Source organism: Podarcis liolepis, assembly GCF_965112155.1.
Source record: "Podarcis liolepis genome assembly, chromosome: 2".
NCBI lineage: Eukaryota > Metazoa > Chordata > Lepidosauria > Squamata > Lacertidae > Podarcis > Podarcis liolepis.
The window spans coordinates 90,347,380-90,363,921 of NC_139555.1; the positions used below are offsets into that span (position 1 = coordinate 90,347,380).

The following is a 16,542-nucleotide window of genomic DNA, read 5'->3' on the forward strand; positions in this document are numbered from 1 at the left end:
ATTGTATCTCAGTTGAGTGAGCATCTCTTTAACTCAGTTCCTGTAAAGCTGGACTTATAATATCCTACCTTACTTAAGGCACCAAATTCAGGTCTGATAAATGCACGACATGTTTAAAGTGAGATAATGCAAAGGGGTGAGGAAGGTGGGCAGGATCCTGTCATTTTTCTTAAAATCAGGAATCTAATATCTAAAACAGATTATTGCTGGGTGGGTTCAGATAAATGTATCGTGCTGTATGCTAGCTGAAGAACTAGCTGACCTCTTGCTGGCAAATAACTCTGGAATACAGAAGAGCTACTAAGTGGTTAGGGTGTTGTTTTTTATAAAGCAAATATTGCTGCTGAAGAAATTCAAATGCCAAAGGACCACAGGTAAAGCCGAGCTGTGAATATCTGTCCTATTTTAAAAGTAGGGCAAATCGTGTATGAGGAGAGTGAAATAGCTGCTGGCTTGAAACTCGGGGAAACTGAAGCTTTCCTGGTGCGACACTTCAGAGAGACCCAGGCAGAACAGAAGGCTTTTTCATTCCAGTTTCTGCTCTGACAACGAAGGAGGTAAGTTCTCATCTCCAGCTTTTGTTCAAGCAATTTAAATAAACTATTTAGGGAAAATATTTATTACATTTGTATATTGTCCACTCAGTCCTCCTGAGTGGTTTACATACACAATAAAGTACAGAATGCATTAAAAATTAGTTGTAAGGCAAGACACCATGCAACATTCCCCGCCCCCCTTAAAAACAGCATTAAACAAACCAGCATGAAACCAGCTCAGGAAAATGACAGCAACTGAAATTCAAATGCCTGGGGTGGAAAGGAGGTTTTCACCTGGTGCTTAAAAGACCATAGCATGGTTTTCATGTGAATGGGCTTCCCACTGGCGCTGGTTAGCCTATGTGAGAACAGGATGGTGGATTATACAGGCTTTGAACTGATCCAGCAGATTCTCATAAAAGTTATGGAGAATTACCTCTTTTATAGAAATGAAATCAGTGTTCTACAGTCCAGTGCTTATACCCTATACATTAGAAGGTTCAGTGACTTCCTTGTACTAACTTATCGGGCATAGGATTGCAGTCTTAACCAGTCCTGCTTGTTGCTGTTAGGAACATCCCTTCTTTCTTGCTACATTGACTCTTAACTCGGCCATTTGGATGTCTCTGGTGAGTCCACTATAAGATTATTGTGTTATGACAGAAGAATTTAAAGACATGCTTAACAACATTTTTCATTTAACTATATTAAATTTACCATTGCTCTCCCATTCTATTATTTTTTTCAGAAGTTGAAATGAAAACTTGTTAGATTGGGTTGATTACAAAAACGACCCATACATTTTCCAAACAATGCTGCAATAACTTCCTACAGCTGAAGTCACCGAAAAGTAATTTCCACCAGACTTTGTAAAGATAGCCCATACATTATAATGAAATATTTTTTAGCTGTGTATGCAAAACCTTTATGTGCAGTGTGATCCTACACATGCCCATTTGGAACTGAAGCCTCCTTAAGTTCACTGGGGTTTACTCCTTTATAGGATTGCAACATTAGTGAATATACAGACAGCAAGCTTACATTGCTGTGGTGTCTTTATTTCCAAACTCTGAGGAGGATACAGCTAACATATAATTGTATTTTCCCCACTGAACGCTGCATGCTTCAGGAATCTAGCTACAATGCTGAAAACCACAGAAGACTGAGCAACTTAATCCCACCCCACAGAATAGTCTTCACATGGCTTCCTCTCTCTCGTGTTCAATGAATGCATAGGAGGGAGCATGAGTCAACCTGCAGGCCATGCCCCCTTTTATTGGTGACAAAGGACTCAGTGTGCATACAGCCGTATATACATATATACAACGTATAACATTTAAATAACTAGGAACCCTGATTAGTCCAGGGTGCTTGAACACAAGGTAGAACTGCACACATTTAGTATCCTTTCTAACCAACATGGTCACTGGAAGGGACCTGCTGTGTGGAGTGCCAGCAAGAGTGGGGTACGGCCCACAGTTGTGACCCTCCTTCCCTTCATCAAATACATGTGGAGGGTGTCATGCGAAGACCCCCTACAGCTTCTCATAATTCATAAGTTTCTGGAGAACCTGCTCACAGTGACAATATTTGGCATCGAACTGTAACCCTAGGGAAAGGCCCGAAGGCAACTTTTGAGTTTCCACAATCCTGCTCTATGCTCTTGTGGTGGCTCACGTTGGCTGATTTTGCCTCCCCTTAAGATTTTCATTTGCATATTATTTCTTTGTTGACTTGTTTTGATTAATCTGACATCTTTAGTTCCATTATTACATTGAAACAAATGTACATTCTTGACATTTAACTTGCTTTTAAAGAACTTTTTAAAGAATTAAGCAGTAAAAGTTAGATCTTTGTCTTACCTTCTAAGAAAGCAGGCAAGAGCTATACTGTAGGTGGAATAGTGTACCAAGTAACAGATTTTTGTACACTCTTTCTTACAGGTGGTATGCAGTCTACAGGAAAAGTAAATATATTGGTATATATAATGCACACATTTGAATAGATAAGGTAATTTGGGAGGGGGGTGACATCAAAAGGCTTCAGTCAAGCAGCAGAAAGGGCTTCTGCTCTCACATCCGGACTTCCCCATTGTCTCTTCCTCTTTGTAGCCCCCTGCATGACTTCAAAATCTGTTATAGATGGTTATTGGTTGGGGTCCTCCATACCTTTTTGGGGAACACAGAGTTACAAGGGGGGGGGGGAGAAAGGGGAAGTCCCTTTGTGTGAACAGATGCCCATTTGTGTGATGTTGAATATCAACCTTTAATTTATGAGCTAGGTTTAGTCACACTATAAAGTTTGGGGATATGGCAACACACAAATTACAGTCCTGTACATTGACAATGAACAAATCAGTTCACAGAAGGCTTCAGGTACCTCTGAACATAAGAGAACGTGCCTGCACTTCAAAGAAATACACTGGACGCATTCCAGAAAGGCCTGGAACTGTTTGCACCAGCTAACATCCAGAATCTAATTCCCTATGTTCAGCTATGCTATCAGTCTTCACTGTCTTCCATACTTCTCTCGTTTGGCTGGTCTTATGAAACTCCCACTATTCCCCACCATAAAAAGATGAATTAGGCAACAACATGCCAATGATGTTAGGAACTGATACAAATGAACAAACGAAAGAAACGGCACAGCAGAGCAGTGGTTGCATCGTGGGGCCTACTTCATTCTCTGAAGTAGAACATGGGATGTTTTCATTTCACATGTACATCATTCACAATCCACTGATGGGATTCCACAGACAGAGGAGGTTCTTAACTGCCATGTTTCACGTCACAAACATCCTAAATGAAGTCTTACAAAAAATTGTCTCCCTTGAGAGAGAGGGAGGCAACAAAGCTTTTGTTTTGCCTGTCTGTGCTGCACTTTCGGTTAAAATTATATTCCATGTTAACTCAGAGGAGACGAGTATATGTGAGGGAGGTAGAAGACCTAAATGTATCAAATCTACTCTTGAAGCACATTTAGGCACTGATTTTATTTTGAAGTCCAAGTTATGGTGGTCAAGAAGGCAACTCCTCCAGCTGAGAACTTGCCGGCTTGAAAAAAAAGAGTTGCAATACATGGTGATTCACACACTGGTGGCCTCCTGATTCAGTTACAGTACAGTGGATGCTCGGGTTGTGAACACGATCTGTGCGGGAGGCACATTCGCAACCTGGAGCATTCGCAACCCACAGCACCGTGTCTGCGCACATGTGGGTTGTGATTCGGTGCTTCTGCGCATGCGCAAAGCGCAATTTAGTGGTTTTGCGCATGCGCGAGTGCCAAAACCCAGAAGTAACCCGTTCCAGTACTTCCGGGTTCAGTGCGGTGTGCAACCCGAAAACGCACATCCTGAAGCGTCTGTAACCCGAGGTATGACTGTACTTAAAGCTGTAATCATTGTAATATGTGGGGTTATACTTGAAGACAACATGGAAGCTTCATTTAGTGATGAGTCCATTGCCAGAATTGGGGTTGCCTGTGTTACATCTATTCTGAAAGTATCACATGGAATGCTTTTAATAGAAGATGGAGAAGAGGGGAGCCACTGCTTACCTGACCTCAGGTTGCCTGCATCTCTACTGTATATTGTGACTGAGTGACTAAGGGGTGAAGCGGAGATGAGGTCAGTATGGTGGAGATGCTCTGAAGGTAGCACTGGCCTGGTTCTGCAGGTATGTTGGCACTGTACTGACCTTGCCAATGCTTCTTAAGAACCAAAAAATATATTGCTGGATTGAGCCAAAGGCCCATTTATTCCAGCATCCAGTGGCCATTCAGTTGCTCTTTACACTCTCCATCTCCACTCAGTACACAGCAATGACTTTTCCTTAAGTGAAGGCTCATGCTTTGGAGCCTTCTGAAGCATAACAAAATCAAAACATACAGATAGACACATGTTTTCCAGGTATGTGGGTAGAAAAATTAAAGAAAATTAACAGGGTGTGTGTGTAGGTAAGGAATGTTTTACTGTCTCGAAAGAAAGACCCCAAGGTGAGAACACAAAAATAGGCAGCTGGCCTTCCACTTAAACAAATGATGTTTGCCTTACACAACCATGCAAATTTCATTGATTGTGAGGGTTGACATGCTACTTCCAAGCTCTATCACAAAACACTTAAACTCAAATAGGAGAAATTGTGATGGAATTGTGATTTCTTAGGGAGATTCACTTGATGTTTGAAGGTTTATGTCAATGAATTTAATGTTATTATCTGGCACAATTATGTAAGAACTCTACGTAGTATGATTTTCTGACCCAAGGGGTGGGTGGGTGCTTTAATATAATGCCTTGATGTGGTATTCTACTTTTTTTTTTAAGGGAACCCTCTCATTAAGGAAGAAGTGAGATCTTAATTCTCATTGCTGATTTCATAAATATATTAATTTTTTAAAGAAGCTAAAGACAACAGGCACAGACATCAAAATTAAGATAAATATGGTGAGTTGTTTGCTTTTGTCCAAATTTGCCACTTTCTATCAAGAACAACATACACTTCACTTATTCAAATGATAACACTATGAGTTATTTTCTCAAATAACCGTGAAATTCAACCAGTGAAACACATGAGAGAAAATGAACAATTTAAGAGAAGAAGTAACAGTGCCTCCAACAATTCTGCTCATTATAAACTGCTGGATTTATTTATTTCTAAACACAATCACATATGGAAAATACTTATAATGCAAACATGTAATAGCAAAGCAAAGCTGCTCAATGAGGAGAACATGCACATATCAGATGATAACAATATTAGTGATTAGCGAGACTTTTAACGTTGTTAAAAGACAGGAAAAAGCTTTGGATTCCACCCACTTCAGCCTCCTGCCATAGAAGGCTCTTTGATATAGTGAAGGTTTCTGCAAGAGGGAGGTGATTTTCACTAATTCCCCCTTTGCCCCTTCTGAAAATCTGCTCTAGAGGACTGGCAAGAGTCTTTGGAACAGAGTGGGAAGTGCTTTGAGGGCAGGAGTGCAAGGGAAGGGGAAATATGTGAAAATCTCCTCCATCCCACTTCCATTTGTGAAAGCTTCTGTGGAAGCAAAGAGCCATATATGAATGGATTCATATTTGAATGCATCTCAACCAGCTGCCCACTGCATTTGTTAGTGAAGGGCTCAGTTCATGCCATTCACCAAGACTCACTGAGCATCACATGCAGGTAATGGTCCCCCACCATTCCACTTTGGTCAGTCCCATGGTGCACTGAATGGTCCCAATAACCTTCACTTACACTGTTTTTGGCCTTCAGTAAATCACTGCCAGAAGATCAATTAGGAAACATATTATTAGAAACCCCTTATTACCTTATAACTACTGGTGTTTGAGGTTGTAGGGAGGAAAAAATGCTTGAAGATGGAGCAATATATAATGAGGTGATGTTGCATATAATTTGTTGCAACCTCATATACCCCTTTATCAGTGCTTTACCTGAGGCACGTATGTCATTAAAACATGTTGCCTCTCTTACGTTTATGAAATGCACCAATTGTGAGGTCTGCTTGCACTATAAATATGTTTTTTGTGTGTTAAACGTTAAACTCTTAGCAACAAAATAACACAGTCAATTGCTAGCTTTTTATTATTGTTTTTGGTCACCAAACAATCTATTGTTTTGAGGTACATGAATCTCCTGTGGGGATAGATACAGACCATGGATATAAAACCTCATCTTATCATTAAATAAAGGAACACATTGTAAAATCCCACCAAACACCTCACAGCAACAAACTTTGTTAAACCAAAGATAGCTCTTAAAGAACATTTCATGCCTAAATTAAGTATGCAAGTCATCAGGCTCTGTTTCAGAGTAATATACATTGAAATGATTTGGGATTATGCCAGAATAGTATTTTAGTGTGCTCCATCTCACAGGTTGCAACTAGCTGGAGCTATTTCAGACCTCAATCAGCACGTTTTAGTTTTCGATATATGAGCCCTTTCAAGGCTTCCTCCACATGGATGGCAAATGCGTGAAGGAAGGGGAGCCTGTGACATCACAAGCAATGCTTGTGAATTTGGGGACCTTGGTTGTGTGGACTACCTGTGCACAGATTCAACTGGCACTTGGATTTATATATGTGGTGGTCCTGAAGGCAAGGTGTTTCTCTTGCCTCCTCTAAAGTTTCGCTGTAACCACAGAGCAGGTCCAAAAAAGAGCAGCACTGAAATTACACACACCTTTCAAGCTCTAAAGATAATTGCATTTGGCGCTGCAAATAAAGCAAAGTGGGATAAATGAGATCTCATCCCCTTTTGCAACTTTTGTGTATTCTGTAATTAAGATATGAAGGGGGGGGGGGAGAAGAAACAATAACATAGATGGGCCTGCTTGTGACAGACTGGTGATTACTGTGTATCTGCAAGAAAAAAATTGCATAGGTGTACGAAACAAGATACTTCCAACATGTTTTATTGAGAGTTTAATTAATTTTAAGTGTCACTCTGAAACGATAGCTTATTGACTCACATACAGATTGGCTGTTGGCAATTTCATAGGGAATTACACCCTAGGATCCAAAGGGCGAGAAGATGAATGAAGAATGATAACCGTGTTTTACTTGTGGGATCATAAGAAACAATGTAGGCTTCCGGCATCATGAGATATCAGATCTCTCTGCACTAGTGCTGGTAAGTGGCAGCGACAACAACTTCTCCATTCATGCTTTTAATTTGATTTAGAATTTTTTTAAACTGAGCAAGGGACAATAAGTAGCTCCTGATAAAATTCTGAGACTATTATGAGTTTTTAAAACCAAAATGTAAATTTAGAGGCTCCCTCGGTTGCCAAGGCCACATTTCACTAAGGCCACATTTTGGCTTGCTAGATAGAACAATCCCCCAATATCCTTTTTTACTTGGCTGCACTATCCCAAGGTCAATTTCTGGGGGTGGGGGGCAGAAAGGGTGGGAACTTGCGTTGTGCAAACAGCGCTTCTGCAGACAGGACTCATTAGTTGAATCCCACCCAGTTGGTTGTATCCATTGCTAGTCCTACTCAGAGAAGACCCACTGAAATTAATGGGCCTGAAGTAATCAAATCCCTTAATTTCAATGGCTGGCATTAGCACTGGATATAACCCAATGTCTCTGAAAGTCAAGGTGTAAACATAAGAATTTTATGTGTGATTGCCAATCACATTTAAGCCAAGCCCATAAGGCTGCCTTATGATTTTGATTGTTTTTTGAATTAGCAGGAGAATGCCTTTAATCTCCTTAACTGGTAAGGAAGTTGGGACACTCCATAGGACACAAAAGCCTTTCTGCAAGGCACTGAAAGAAGTTGCCTGAAGTTGACTCTGTTATATGACACTTCAACTGCTGTTGACAAATGTGAAGTTTGAGTTTATAGACTCTTCTAAGGAAGACAACCATATCTACTAAAATGTTTTCTAATATAATTTGCATCAAATTTGCATGTGTGTATAACATTCAAGTTAACATGAGCCCTCATGTTATTATTAGGGCTGTCAGTCAAAATGGTTAATCAATCATCTGCTTTTTAATCAATCTATTTAAATAAATTTGCATATTTTCAAACAGTTTGTTTCTGAGGATATTAAAGGAAGAATGTCATTTCTCTTGATGCAAAAAACCCCAGATTGTGCCGCTCATTCCTAGAGTGTGCTACTCACTGAAAGAGCAAAATGTCACTGCTTCATTCAGAAATTTTGAATATACCATATTCCATATAACAACACAGAACCAGAACGGTTTCTAAATGAACAAATACAAATCCTGTCAGTATTGAAGTAACACTGATTTTAACTAAGCACTGTCTATAGCTTGTGTTTCTTTCCCATACTTGTTGTACTATGGAACACCAAATAACATCTACTTTAGAGGACAAATCAATCAAAATCAATCTTTTTAAATTTCTCTTTCCTCACATTTGGCACAGAGATTGTGTTGCCTGTGAGTGCTTTAGTCTCAAGTTCTGAGAACCGCTATGAGATAATAATAATAATAATAATAATAATAATAATAATAATAGTATCTTCTTTAAAAAATGTGATTTATGTCTGTATTCCTACTTTTCAGTACTGGATATAAGCATGGAGAAAATGCCTCCACAGAGATTAACAGATGTGTGAATTAGCCAAGTAAGTCAGACACAGAAAGGAGAGGGACCACCAGGCAGATGTCCTGCCTCTCCATTTAAGACCTTCAGTCATATAGGGCAGGTGTGAATGAGGGCACAGCATTGGGGTCAATTATGAAAGAAAACTGCTATACTCAGAAGCCTTTTCCTAAAAGAGAAGGTGAGGCAAGGAGGAATAAATGCTTGTGGTTTTCAAGAGTAGCGCAGAGGGTCGCTCTCAGTGGGAAGAGCCAAAGAGCAATGGAGAAAGAATAAATGTCATAAAAAGAGCTTCCCACAGAGATGAGATACCTTTAGATATCTGTGTCTAATCTTCAAACTAGGAGACCAGAACTTATGAAGGCACTTCTCAACATGACCCCTAGCATAGCACCGGCAGAGAAAGCAACAAGTTCGAGATTACTTACTGTTTGGGTCTACATTTTCACAGAGTTCTGTTTTTGCTTCCCCATTTGGTCTGTCGCTAGTTTTGTGTGACAGTCGCGACGACATGGTTGCTGCTGTCACTACTGCCTTAAAGCTGCGCTTCCGCTTCTGGACGTTGAGTTCAGGGTGGAAGATGATGATGTACACTTTCGGCATATAAAGCATCCCCAGGGCTACTGAAGCACTTAAATTCATGGATATTGTAAGTGTGGTGGTTTGTATGTAGACCTAGGAGAAAGAACACACGAGGACACTGTTGAATAACAATTGAGAAATGGACAACAGCACCTTAAAAAGGAGGTGCCTCTGAAATAACTTGAAACAGGGTGGACTACAAGATAGTTTGTTTTCCTTGCTCTGAATTTTGCAGTAGCGGTTCACCATAGAAAAAGTGCTGCTGCTCCATCATTCTGTTCCCACAGTAACTGTAGGAAGCCAGTAAGCGGGACATCAGTGCTTACGCTTACCATTTGGGTTTTCCAGTAGCTCTTTTCCTACCTTTGATATTGGAAGCAATATATAGCCAGCAGAACTAGTAACCATTAGTGGCCTTTTCTCCCATGAATTTATCTAAATTGCTGTTAAAGCTATCCAAGATGGCATACATCACTCAGTCTTGTGCTAGTGAATTTCATGGTTTAACTATGCACTGAGTGAAGAAATACTTCCATTGTCTGCCCTCAATCTTCTTGTCATTCAGCTTCGGTGGATGATCCCTACCCACACTTTCACACCGTATGAAGACCAAATAAACAAGACTCTGTCAAGTTTGCAAATACTTTTGCAGTAAAACCAAATATTTCTAGGTTAGAAATCTCATATGATCTTATGTATAAACACAATGTAAATCTCATTATATCAAACAGAACTTAACTCTCAGGTAAGTCTACAAAATTGGTGTTTTTCATCATAAAATATGTTCATGTACATAATTCCCTTCACTGAACTATTTCTGACAGAGCTTATTGTCTCCTGGAATGAAGATTAAGACATGGAGTTGTGTAAGTCATCTCAGTCCAACAAGGGGACTGCATGCTGAGTCCTGGGTGCTGGAATATAACAGGCAAATTTCCCAGAACCAACTCAATATTTATGAGCTTCCTTGGCAAGCTTTTTGGAAAAATACATCTTGTTTGGGAGACTTCTCTCCCAGTTTGCAACATTGGCTCAGTCTTTTCGGTTTTGCTTCCAGTTTTGTTCTTGTCAAATCACACCTCTATTTTTCCAGGAGTTTTCAACTGCCTTAAAAAAGTTAATCTATTAGTGTCTTGAACACTAACCATAGCTTAGCTTTGCAAAGTTTTTAAAACTGATTTTAACACTCAAGGGCAGGGGTTGGCAAACTACAGCCTGCGGGCCGGATACTGCCTGAGGGGTTGTTAAACTGGCCCCCGGTCCTTGCCGCCCACTCGGTCAGTCCCTGCACGGAGCTAGCTCGGCGCACTGGGATGCAGCCACAGCTTCCTACTGGCTGCAGGAAGCTCCTGCAGCCAATAGGAAGCTGCAGATGTCGCCTCCTCCCCCACCATGGCTCCGAAAGCCAGTGGGGAAAGAGCGGCGGGCGTGTGTGCATGCGTACGCGTGTGCGCTCTCTCTCGCGCTCCCGTGCGTGGGCGATCCAGCCTACTGGTGGAAAAGTTTGCTGACCCCTGCTGAAGGGGGAAGTATGCTAGCTAGTCCACAGAGCACAATTCAAGGAAACCCCTAGGCTTTGAAGTTCTGTAATCCCAGGTATTACTTGACCAAACTGTGGGAGGCAGTGGAAGACAGGAGTGCCTGGCGTGCTCTGGTCCATGGGATCACGAAGAGTCGGACACGACTAAACAACAACAACAATCCCAGGTATTGTCTGACTAAGCTCCAACAAACAAAAACTTAGGCAGAGTTTCTTTGTAAAGTCTACACTACAGCCAACACCACTGGTACCTTAAGATCCTCACCACAACTCATCCCGGTTCCACTTACATGGGTTGTGCGAATGTATGTTTCAAGCACACTTTTCCATTTTTCTTACCAGGGATGTAGCTAGCTGCTCTTCCTCCCAACACAAAGATACCAACATTATCTTCTTATGCATTTTTACTAGGACGGACATCCCACTAGGATGGGGGATTCTTCCTCCAAGGATTTCAGGCAACTACCCAAGTAGCATGTTAGGCTAAGTACAGGAGCGCTGGTATGATGAAGCAGCAGAGGGACAGAGCTGGCCTTTAAACATCAGTTTTCATGTCACTTATTTGAATGATGAAAGAGGTAGAGCAGGGTAGTGGTGAGGTCAGTACTGTGTAGGGCATCAGAGGAGCCAATCCACTGCTTCTGCTGGTGCATCTGTGAATTCTCAAACTTGCCGCCATCCCGAACAAGCCCTGCACTATCCCAGGGAGTGGCACTGATATTCCTGCGTCCCTATTTCTACTGTCCCTGCCTGAGAGATAATGGCTGTCCAATGGCTTTATAGCTTAGTAGGGATTTGAAACTTGGTCCTCCTAAAGGTAAAGGGACCCCTGACTGTTAGGTCCAGTCGTGGATGACTCTGGGGTTGCGGCGCTCATCTCGCTTTACTGGCCAAGGGAGCCGGTGTTTGTCTGCAGACAGCTTCCGGGTCATGTGGCCAGCATGACAATGCCGCTTCTGGTGAACCAGAGCAGTGCACAGAAATGCCGTTTACCTTCCTGCCAGAGTGGTACCTGTTTATCTATTTGCACTTTGATGTGTTTTCGAACTGCTAGGTTGGCAGGAGCAGGGACTGAGCAACAGGAGCTCACCCCGTCATGGGGATTCAAACTGCCAACCTTCTGATTGGCAAGCCCTAGTCTCTGTGGTTTAGACCACAGCGCCACCCACATCCCTTGGTCCTCCTAGTTAAGGCCTAGGTTTTTTAAAAATGTTGACTGAAAAAGAGGAAAATTACCATTCTTCTCAGGTACTCTCTAGTGTAAGTCAAGAATAAAATCCCCTTATTTTCATGCTATTCAGACTCAAAGGTTCCTCTCATTTCTAAAAAAGACTGATCGCTCTAGGTCTAGTAAACCAGTCAGGCACTAAAGCATGATTTTAGCTTCTTGGACAATTGCTCCCATCAAATAGGATAAATCTACTTATATGCTGAGAGTTAAGTGCCTGAATGGGTGACCCACCTGTACATGTGTACAGTGGAAAGGATGAAGAATTGCTAATTCATGTTACAGAGCCTTTAAGAAGCCTCGCAAGCCTCAATCAATTTATTTAGTAGCTTAATCAACTAATGCTTTAATTGCAGATTAAATGTTGCCCCATAATTATTCAGAGGGTGTGCTGAGATTAAAGGGCAGCCTGCCATACAGCTTGCAACAGTATGGGAGCTTACTCTTCCCTGTGCCAAATTTCATGAAAAGGGTAACTTACAGAGGACCTTCCCTGAAATTGGTAGCCAAAGCTAGCAGACGATTTGTACTTTAGTTTGAGTCCATGGCAGCTCTCAGTGGGTATCAGATCTGAAACTCCACACTGACAAAGGACCTAAAAGGCTCCTTTATAGAAATGTCTTCCTTGCCTCTTCACCACTACTGTGCATCATTAAAACAATTCTGCTGGATGTCCTGTTTCCCAGTGACCAATGAGCTGCCCATGGAAAGCTCACAACTGAGAAGAGAGAGCAATAGCCCTCTCCTAGTGTTGCTCTGCAGAGTGTAGACATCATGACTTGTAGCAATTGCTAGACTTATCCTCCATGCCTAATCCTCAACTGAAGAAGTTCCATCCCTACATTTTGTGGCAGCAAAATCCATTTGTCAACAAGGCACTATGCAAAGAAGTCTTCCTTTTGTCTTTCAAAACCTGCTTCTGTTGTGCACGAAATGTACACCTGGCTAGGGAAGGATGGCTAGGGATGGATGAGCCAGCCCATTTCTTCCTCTGTCTCTTGCAAAGGAGCATATAATTGTAGAGCTGGTCATCTACTCCAGCCCCCTGCAGTGCAGGAATCTCAACTGAAGCATCCCTGGACAGATGGCCATCCAACCTCTGCTTAAAAACCTCCACTGAAGGTGAGTTTATCATCTTCCAAGGAGGTTTTCACATGTGTTTCCTCATAAATCCATTTCATCCTACTTTCCACATTAATATGCATTCATTTTTTTAAAAAATCCAGATAAAATTTCTCACTAAATACATATTTAAATATGCATTTTAAAACTTATATTCTCTCAAAATGCACATTTGGGGGAAAATACACTTCTTTTTTAAAAAAATGTTTGATGCAGTTTTGGGCTGAGAGATGTTTCACAATATTCAGAAATGTGCAGCATCCCGTGGACAGCTTTGTTCTGATCAACACATTTGTTCAGGAGCAGCAACAATTCAGAATTTTAATCTCCCCCCCCAAAAAAGTTACATCAACCTGAAATCAAGAACACATCAAACTTTGCTAAAGTACATTAGCAACAAGAACACCCTCAGGATATCATTTGAATGCAAAGGTACCTAGGTTTGATCATTTACTTTACATAAAATATTTCAGTTTGAATTTCCATGTGTGCCACAATCTCATGTTCTCCATGCAAATGACACAAAATTACCTTAAAATGCTGCAAATAGCCTTTAAAGTGCAACGATATTAACTAGAAAACTTCGAACAGCACATATGGCACCAAATAGGCAATTTTAATGGCTAAGGGGCTGTTGCATCCTCTAATGACTTATGGATCAGGTCCTTGTGGGGTTGTACTATGAAATGCCACAGCTTGGACATCATATTTTATTTAGCGACTACCACTCTTTCACCATAAAAGCCTATAAAGAGAAAGACAATTGGGCTGTAAATATGTTACTGCAGGGTCACACTTGACAATTGCCTCCCTCTAAGAACAAATTACTTTTTGTACTAACACTTTTAAAAGAAGCATCATTCAGTTGATGATTTCATAGTTTTTTCTGTATCAATTGAGATGTTCTGTGTCTCTCTGCTAGCGAGAGGTGGGTAGCTGAAATGACTTGTGTTTTTATTATGGGGCTTTACTACTGAGTCGAATCAAAAGGAATGGTTATTTTCATCATCATTATTTCTTTTAATGAAACAAATCTTCACAAGGCCATTTAAAAATAAACTCAAATTTCAATCATAAAAATATTCACAAGGCAATACAATGTCTGGATCGTCATAAAGCAACTGTTAGTAAATGGCCCCGTGATGGAAGAAGAGGTAACAGCTGTTTTTGTCCTACAATACATACTCTTTACACAACTAGTGGTTTGTCATGTACTGTTGAAGATTTCACCATCTACCTACATCTCTTACTTAATCAGGCACTGAGGAGAGGCATTGCATTCCACAGGACCGACTTCTGAACAGACTACACTGTTAGTTATCTGAGAAAGGTCTAATATCACATAGCAAAACAACCACTTAAGAAGGATATTGACAAGCTGGAACAAGGAAGGCAACCAAGATGATCAAGTGTCTGGAAACCAAGCCTTATGAGGAACGCTTGAAGGAGCTGGGTATGTTTAGCTAGGAAAATAGGAAACTGAGAGGAGATACGATAGCCACCTTCCAATATCTCAAGAGATGTCACATGGAAGATGGAGCAATCTTGTTTTCTCCAAATTCGGCGGGTAGGACCTGAACCAATGGCTTCAAGTGACAAGAAAGGAGATTTTGACTAAACATCAGGAAGAACTTTCTGATGGTAAGAGCTGGTCAATAGTGGAATTGACTCCCTCGGAAGTGGGTGGACTCTCATTCCTTGGAGGTTTTCAAGCAAAGATTGGCTGGTCACCTGCCATGGATACTTTAGCTGAGATACCTGCATGGCAGAGGGTTGGAGAAGATGACCCTTAGGATCCCTTCCAACGTTCTATGCTTCTATGAACTTGCTTGAAATCTCCACAATAATGCCCTTTCGTATCTTCACTCTGTTCATAGTTCTAGCTGCGTGTTTGCTTCTTTTGTACATAACCTGTAATGAGTGTGGGGTTGCTCGTGCGTAAGTTACCGCCACTCCTGGCTGTGCTGCCTTGTTAAACCTTTCTGTCTGGACAGCCCTTCACTTCGTGGCTGCCTCAGTCGCTAGCAGAATCCGTCAGTGGGCGTTTCTTAAACCTTTTCCAACATAAAAGTTGTTTGACGCCAAGTCTCCTCCTACTCTCCCTGCGCGGAAGTCTCCTGCGCAGGGTGGGCGTGGGTAGCGGAGGACCCGTGCTCTCCCCGCTGGTGTCCAGTGAAGAGTCCTGGAGCCCTCTCTCTGATTCCCCCATCTGCCCTCCTTTATCCCTGGTGTCGCGCTGATTTGCTTCCCCATCTGCGGAGCTGCTTCTCTCCCTGCTGGGCCCTTCTCCAGCATCATTTGAGAGCCTTCCCTCCGCCTCAGGCTCCGATGTCAGTTCCCTGACATAACCCTTAGCTTAAACATATGTTTTCTTTATACGCTCTACCTACAAACACCGATCTGCATAAGAATAGCCAGTTAGATCAGGCCAGTGGCCCATTTAGCCCAGCATCCTGTTTTCAGAGTGGCCAACCATCAAAGGAGGCAGAGTATAGCCATCAAGGTTGGTAGGAGTGAATTCCTTAGTTTAACTATGTGCTGTGTGAAGAAATGCTTTTTTTCTTCTGCCCTGCATCTTCCAACATGCAGTTTCATTGGGTGTCCACGAGTTCCAGTGTTATGACAGAAAAACTTTTATCTATCCTCCTTCTCTACATCATGTATACAGTGGTACCTCAGGTTAAGAACTTAATTCGTTCCGGAGGCCCATTCTTAACCTGAAACTGTTCTTAACCTGAAGCACCACTTTAGCTAATGTGGCCTCCTGCTGCTGCTGCACCGCCGGAGCACAATTTCTGTTCTCATCCTGAAACAAAGTTCTTAACCTGAAGCACTATTTCTGGGTTAGTGGAGTCTGTAACCTGAAGTGTATGTAACCTGAAGTGTATGTAACCTGAAGCGTATGTAACTCAAGGTAGCACTGTAATTTTATTCACTTCTACCGTGTGCTCGCATTTCTTTTCACACTAACTTAATTCCAGGACAAGACATTTCCCCCCATTTCTTTTACAATATTGCAGTGCATCACCATATGTACAATAGCCTGTGAGTATATAGGTCCAGTCTGAATACACACATCTCAGGCCCATTCACTTCATCCGCTCAATAAATTAGTTAGAAAGAGAGAAGCAGACAGAAAAGAGGGCAAGAATTCTGCTTGCTTTTGTTCTTTCTGTCATTGTTTCTGCATTTCTGAATAGGAAGAAATAATGCTTAAATTAATTGGTACTACAAGTTTATTATCGGGGAATAACAAGGGATAGTGAATGTGATATGAAGATTTTTAAAAAACAAACCAACACAAACCAACCAACCAACCAACCAGTCATCGCTTTCAGTGACATCTTGGTGCTTGTTTCTGTTTTACAAGTTGTACATCCACTTAGCACAAGGCACATCCCAAGGGAAAGACCTATCACTGTCTACATGAAATAGCATAAGGCTGGTTTTTTA

At 41.5% G+C, this 16,542-nt stretch overlaps 1 protein-coding gene across 3 annotated transcripts in view; it reads right to left on the reverse strand.

Annotated features, from left to right (window-relative positions):
* GRM7 (glutamate metabotropic receptor 7) overlaps positions 1-16,542 on the reverse strand; it is a 392,717-nt gene that overhangs the window by 25,070 nt on the left and 351,105 nt on the right. For 2 of the 3 annotated variants that reach the window (XM_083491455.1, XM_083491453.1), the window contains 2 exons: positions 9,046-9,292; positions 2,399-2,491 (listed from right to left, as the gene is read on the reverse strand). In XM_083491455.1, coding sequence (XP_083347581.1) covers positions 2,421-2,491; positions 9,046-9,292 — 318 coding nt within the window. In that variant the 3' untranslated portion in view covers positions 2,399-2,420. The remainder of the gene's footprint in view (positions 1-2,398; positions 2,492-9,045; positions 9,293-16,542) is intronic. The other variant, XM_083491454.1, reaches the window with a different exon arrangement.